Source organism: Elephantulus edwardii, unplaced genomic scaffold (genome assembly GCF_000299155.1).
Source record: "Elephantulus edwardii isolate Elephantulus edwardi_28Jun2011 unplaced genomic scaffold, EleEdw1.0 scaffold00099, whole genome shotgun sequence".
Classification (NCBI taxonomy): Eukaryota; Metazoa; Chordata; class Mammalia; order Macroscelidea; family Macroscelididae; genus Elephantulus; species Elephantulus edwardii.
Window position 1 is genome coordinate 4,841,316 of NW_006399849.1, and position 7,395 is coordinate 4,848,710.

Genomic DNA, 7,395 nt, shown 5'->3' on the forward strand with positions numbered 1-7,395 from the left:
GGTGTTCAACATTACTTTAATAATAATTTTTATAAATAAATTCTATTTAAAAAAAAAAAGAGCTTGCCTTTCTTGAAGATTATTGAAGGGAAGTCATGTCACACAGCCAGAATGTGAGAAATGAGGTGCAAAGGTTGTTGAGGTGCTAAAACAGTGGGACTTTGAGCAAATTATTAATTCTCTCTCAGTTTTAGCTTTTTCCTCTGTAGAAAAAGCTTGGAAATTACTGCCTTAGGAGTTCTTCCCTTCTTTTTGCCATCTCAAGGCATTCCTCATGAGGTTCTGGTTTTCCTCACTTTGTGCACACATCAGAGGTCCGTGGACCACTATTCAGTATTGTATATGTTTATTGTTTGTTAAAAGTCAGAGAATCTTGGAAGTAATACACTGCAATTTTTTAAAAAAAAAACATTTTAAAGCATCATTCAGTTTTGACAGTGTGTGAATTTGGAAAGTATTTATCAACTTAATTTTGAATTAATATGGTTTTATTTTACTGGTACTTCATTGAGTAGTTTAACTGCCACAGCGGGCAAAAATCGCTAGTTGGCGTCTTGCACGTTGCCATAGCTCTTTGGTGTTTTTTTTTTTTTTTTTTTTTTAAATTTTTATTATTTTGTGTGCGTGTACCGTCAAATCAGATCTGACTGGTACAGGAGGATATTGCGCCTCCTTTTCCTGCAGAGCGTCTGGTGGATTCGAACCGTGTTCCTCTGGGATTGCAGTACAGTTTCTTGTCACTAGGCCACCAGAGCTCCCCTCTTTGGTGTTTTTGAATGGTCGTTTATGACCCGATCTTTTAAATCCTTACTTTATTACACTATGGATGGCAGTGTTGGTTCAGTGGTAGAATTCATACCTTCCATGCAGGAGAATTCCATGAGGTTTCTTTTTCTTGCCACAGTACCTAATGTGCAGTCAACACCAATCTGCCAATAGAGACTTTCACACTAGCTAGCATCTTGATGACGGTTGTGTCTTGATGGTGGTCATGTAAGGGAAGTTTTTTGGGTCGTGTTTGATGTGTGTTACTGTTCTTTTCCCTTCAAAAGTAGGTGCACCTTGAACCTTTGACCAAGGGTGGAGGCCTGCTAGAGGGTGTGGCTTTAAAATCACGCAGGGCCCTCGGGCCTGAGGCCCTCATACCAAATGTATTAATTGTAGAATGAATATTCTTTATATGACACAGCAATCATGTGTCTATTTGCTGTACTGAACAGCTTGGAGTTGGTGTGTTGCTGAACACTGTTCCATAGTCTTGTCTAATACCATAATGGTTACCCATTATGTACAATGTTTGGATGAGTTTTCAGATTGATTCAGCTGGGAAGGAGGAGTGGCATCCACTTCCTAAACTAGATGACTCTGGAAAACTCCACAAACTCTCTAAGCTCTAAATGCACAAGAAATGATGTTAGTTATAGAACAGAGTTCAGATCTTTTGTGCAAAGCTTACTCTGAGTCGTATTCGACTTGACGACGTGTAACCACGCTAAATAAGACTAGTGCTGTTATATCTGGAGGAACACTCTATTTTGTACGTCACTCTTTGTCAATGTACAGTATGAAGTAACCTGGATTTGCTGTGATGCTGAACCTTATGCCATTGGGGTCTCAAATACTGTAATGGTTTCCCCGTGTGGAAAGTGTTCGGTGGATCTCCTAGGTATAAAACAGGTTTGGGAACAGGAGTGGCATCTACTTCCTAAACCACATGCCTCTGGAAACTGTGAACTTGGAGAAATGACAATAGGTATGGAAAGGCATTAGGTCTTTCGTTCATAGAGTCGCTATGAGCTGTGCTCAACTCGATGGCAATTAACAACAACAACATGATGGTTTCATCAAGAGTCTAAATGTCTAGCTAAATGGGTTCATCAGCTCTTCAAGACTGAGATAAATTAGGAAGTGGCTACTTTCTATCTGTCCAATCTACTTCCAGAAAGCCATCCAGTCCAAATGCTATGGCTCTCAATGTTCTGATTTGCCTCCAGTCCCAGGAAGGGATAGGATTGGGTAGCATTTCATTGTGTTATTCATGGGCTTCCATGAATCCTGGAGTGACTCTGTAGCAACTAACAACAGCAACTTCTCTGAAATCCAAGCCAAGTAGGTTTATGCTCCTAGTTTTATTTTAAATCAAATAACAAATAGCAAATTAGTGAGATATTTAATTGCATGATGCCATTTTTAATTGAAATATTCACTTTCTCTCAATTAGAATTCTGAAATGTGGTACAAGCGTCACAGTATTGCTATTGGAGAGGTGCCAGCTTGCCGCCTTATCCACCGCAGACAGCTGACAGAGGCCAACATCGAAGAGATCTGGAAATCCATGACCTTATCTTAGTATGTGCATTTGTCCTATTTGTGATATTAATATTGATGAGAACTGTTAGTGAAGTGTTTTTTGTTTTTTCTTTTTTGCTCCTCCATTATTCTCAGCACAGTTAATTTTCTGAAATTATGTGTAAAAAAAATCTCTACTTCTGATTATATTATTTTCAGCTGTGCTGCCTGGCAAACCCTTGATTTAACTGAGTTCTCGGAGTTGTATATTGTCTATTGAATAAAACTTACGGGTAGGAGTTTATGAAAGTTTTTATAAGCTTAAACTCATGGAAGATCTGGCCTTATATATTTAAAGCAATGTAAGTAAAGATAATGGTGTCATAGCGAGTTTTTTCCTATTTAAAAAATATGCTTCTAGCAATTTCTCATTATTGATTAAGCCAGTTTTTATTATTTGTAATGTTGTTGCTGTTGATTCCTGTCAAGACAAGCGTGACTCATAGCGACCCTATGAACAAAAGGCCTGAAGCCTTTCTGTAACTATCGACATTCATCAAAGTTCATAGAGTTTCCAGAGGCATGTTGTTTAGGACGTGGATGCCACTCCTGTGTCCAATATTTATAATAGTTTTACGTATAAAATTTTCTTCGTCTTTAAGACTGAGTTATTATAATGAGTGAAACAATATATTAATAGTAAACCATGTCTTCTAAGTTTGTTTTATTCATAATTCATTTGTAACCTTTTTGTTGTCACACAAAGATATTGGGTAATATCCAAAAATGATGCATCTGAATGATAGATATTTTGCAGTATTAGATTTTTTAAACAAATAATGGTTTTTAAACTGTAAATTCTTTCTTTCTTATCTATTTATATAGTTTACAGAAAATCCTTGGCCTTACCTCCTTAGAAGAAGTTTTAGACAGCACACTTATCAACTCCAAATTCATCATCCATAACGTGTACAATGTTAGCAAGCATGGGGTGGTTATTCTTGATGACAAGTCAAGTAAGTAAATAATCATTTTTTTCCTCGTAGACCCAATATAGACTTTTTTTTTGTTCTGGGTTGACCATGTGGGCCCACCGTCTTTTATTTAATTATTGCTTAAATGCTGGTTTCAAATGTATTTTACCTAATTATATATTGAAGAAATATCATAGAAAGTTTAATGTCTAGGCATCTGAGCAGAATTCCTCCTTAGCCTTGTTCAGTGTTAGCTACCTTGAGTATTAAAGGAAAAATTGTTGTTGAGTTGATGACTCTGTATATGGCCGAGTAGAACTGTGCTCCATTGGGTTTTCAGTGGCTGTGATCTTTTAGAAATAGATCACCAGCTCTTTCTTCTAAGCTGCCTTTGGGTAGATTTGAACCACCAACCTTTTCTTTAGTTGAAAAACTTTTACTTTTGTATTTGTTGTTATGGGTCATCAGATTGATTGCAACTCTTAGCAATCCTGTGTATCTAACAGCTCTGAACCCTGCCCTGTTCTGAGCCAGTTTCACTGGCTCTGATATACCTACCTTATTGCCCCAGTCACTGAGTCAATCCATCTCATCTGGGGTCTTCCTCTTCTGCGCTGTCCCTCCACCCTTCTGAGAATGATTTCTTTTTCCAAGGACTGGTCCCTCTTGGCCACATGGCCAAAGTATGTGAGAAAGAGTTTCATAATCCCAGCCTCCAAGAAGAAACTTGGTTTCACCCTCTCCTGGACAGACCTATTTGTTCTCTTGGCAGTCCATGGTATGTTCAGTACTCTTCTTCAGCACCACAACTTGAAGGCATCGATTCTTCTGACTTCTTTAGACATTATCCAGTAATTGAGCACTTAACTTATTTGCATCACTCACAGATTTTTCACTGGGCATTAATTGACTCCATATTGTCCCAGGAAGATCCTTGAGGAATACATTTTAGAAATTAGCTGAAGTTTGTTCTCAGGTGGATCTTTTGGTCTAGTGGATTCAAACTTGCCTTTAAGTTGGCAGCCCAACTTCTTAATCAGTAGGCTTCCATGCTCCCTTTGATACCTATAGTGATTTTAAAACATCCAGCTAGAATCCTAGGTTGGTTTTAAAACCTTCAAATTCCTTCCTGATGAATAAGGGGTGAACCAGAATGAGATAGACTGGTTGTTTTTTTTTAAGTTCAACTTTTGATACTGAGCTTGGATAGGACTAGAATGAGCTTTTTTTGGAGTGGAAAGATGGTATGCTTCTTGGACTTTTGTAAATATTATTAACTTTAGGTTGATGAAGTCTCCAGGACAGCAGATAGCATTGTACCAGAGAGAACCTGAGATGTTATAAAAGGGAATGAGGTTTTTCTTTCTAGGCCCTGTGTTCTGTCATGGGCAGAATGTTTCTTTGAAACTGGAAACACTTTTCCTGTATCAGGAACAAAGGATGCTGGAAAGCAGGCATAGTTAGACTTGTGTATTATTTCTTGCCACATTAATATCGATGTAAAGTTAAGTCACATAGAATGAGGAAGAATGTAAACTTTGAAATACACTTAAAATCCTTTAATGCTCTCTGAGCCTGTCGCAAACTTTAATACTTTTCAGTGATCAGTTAGGTAAGCAGGCATCTTTCATTTATATTATATAAGTTCTTCAGAAAGAAGAGAGCTCTTCAGACACTGAGATTCATTAGATCTGACACAGTTCAACAAGCATCTTTGCAGTTTTACAGAGTGGAGAGGGGGAAGAAGTGGACACCTGACTGCTGGCCCAGCTCGTCAGTGGTCTGTCTGTGCTGGGGCATGAGGGAAGGAGAGAAGAGCCTTTCCATCAAATGGTTCCCTGGGATTTTTTTGTGTTTTTAGAATTTTCACCATTATTTTAAGGCCCTTATAATATTAATGACATGTTTCCATTTGTCATGGCATCTTTCTCAGCCTAAAGCATAGAAAAATGTTAAAACATATAAAGACCACTGACTGGATTAATAGAATTTACCTTGTTGAAAATTCATTTATTCATCTGATAACTATTTTTTTTTTTTTTAGGTTTTGCATGTTTGTTCCTTCTATAAATCAGGATGATGGATTTATCTTCTTAAAAAATGTTATTTCTTGCAATAAAACATCTTTTTTATTTTTTGCTTCTTTTTCACTTTAAGCTGTGAATCTTTTCCTTAAAGGCATTGTTAGCTGTGATTTTTATGACACATGCTCTAACGTTGCTGCCAAAGCCTTCGATCTTGTAAATGTTCTGATATGTGAAGAGGGAGCTCTGGTGGCCTGGTCAGTAGGCAGTGGTCCTGCCAGCCTGGAGTCTGCACCTTTTGGTGTCTTGATTCTTCCAGCAGCTCTCCAGGATACAGAGGCACAAGGTCTCTCATTTGATGCACAGCCTTGGAAACCCCATGGAGGGAGGGGCAGCTACGATTCTGTTCTGATTTGATGATCATGAGTTGAGAATGTTGTTGTTGGTGTTGACTGCCATCGAGTCGAGCACGACTCAGCAACCCTATGAACAAAAGGCCTAAAGCCTTTCTATAATATAACGATTGTCATTTATCACAGTTCATAGAATTTCCAGAGGCATATTGTTTAGGAACAAGATGCCACTCCTGCTTCCAAAGCTGTCTTAAGTTGGGAGTTCCACCAAACCCTCTCCACCATGGGCAACCATTATTATGGCATTTGACACTACAATCACAGAAGGTTCAGCATCACAGCAACCCCAGGTTACCTCAGTACAGCATATCGTGCTGTACCACTTAGAAAAATATAATAACTGACTTTTTAAAATATAAGGGCCCTCTCTGAGGACTTGTTGACTCTAAACAAGACGCTTAAATAAAAATAATCAATATACCTTGTTGTTGTTATGTGCCTGTGACATATAGCGACACTATGTACAGAAGCTCTGAACCCTTCCCTGTCCTGAGCCAGTCTTACTAATTCTGACACACCAACCCCCATTTCCCCAGTTACTGTATCAATCCATCTCATCTGGGTCTCCCTCTCCTGCACTGTCTGTCTACCCTTCCAAGCATGATGTCCTTCTCCGAGGACTTATTTCTTCTGGCCATGTGCCCAAATATATGAGACGGAGCTTCAAAATCCTAGCCTCCAAGGAGAGACCTGGTGATTTCCATACGTGATTCCTATTTTACATGGATAAGCAATGCATTCTTCTTATACCAAGACTGCATATAATTCCTTGAGTTAAATCCAATTACATAAAGTACTTTTTTTTTCCTCTTTCTGCCTTTTCCTACAGAAGAACTTCCCCATTGGGTACTGTCAGCTATGAAGTGTTTGGCAAATTGTAAGTACTAATTACCTCCCAGTTTTGTAAAAGGAACAGAAATTAGTGCCTGGTATTGGAAAATGACGCTCTGTGGCCTGAGCACTGGTTTGAAACCTGTGAGATTGATTAACTATTTTGGTACGGACTACTGTGCTTGCAATGTTAAATTTATGTATGACTTAGAGGACTGAATTATAGAAAATTTTAAGATGAATTTAGTGCTTATTATACTTTCCAGTATAACTGCCTCTTAAAACCTGCTGGAAGGTCAACTATGGGTTGATTCTGACTCCATGATACACAACAACAACAACAGCAACAACAACAATGTTGTATTGTGTATTATTGTAACAGCTATTTATTCGGAATTTATAAGTTTTTATTCCTAACTACTTACATAAGTTCCTAAGGGTCTCCTGTACGTATATTACCAGTTTACTCAGCAGATTTAGCCTAGTATGAAATTTTCATAGGGTAACATATTAAGTGATAGACTAATATTTTAGAAGACTGGTTTAACAGTTAGGCAAGTTAATTAGGAAGGAGAAGAAACTGCATGCAGAGATCCAAGAAAGGCTGTTTTGGTAGTTTGGGTTTATAAAATGAGAGGTCTAGAACAGTGTGGCTCCTCTGAGGATTTTCAGCAGATTTTGAATATCAGAAGCACTTAAAGGAATGAATGAATATAGAATTGTATCTCACTAATACTACAAATTTGGAGATTTTAGAACACTTAATTTAAAGAAGGCTAATGTACCCTATGCACAACAGAACACACGCAGACTAACAGAAAGAGCAACCTAGGTAGAACTATCAAGTATGGAAATACAAAGGAG

At 38.0% G+C, this 7,395-nt stretch overlaps 1 protein-coding gene across 1 annotated transcript in view; it reads left to right on the top strand.

Annotated features, from left to right (window-relative positions):
* LOC102863518 (DEP domain-containing protein 1B-like) overlaps positions 1-7,395 on the top strand; it is a 115,468-nt gene that overhangs the window by 48,584 nt on the left and 59,489 nt on the right. The window contains exons 3-5 of the mRNA XM_006891539.1: positions 2,222-2,349; positions 3,175-3,305; positions 6,530-6,577. Of these exons, the coding sequence (XP_006891601.1) occupies positions 2,222-2,349; positions 3,175-3,305; positions 6,530-6,577 (307 nt within the window). The remainder of the gene's footprint in view (positions 1-2,221; positions 2,350-3,174; positions 3,306-6,529; positions 6,578-7,395) is intronic.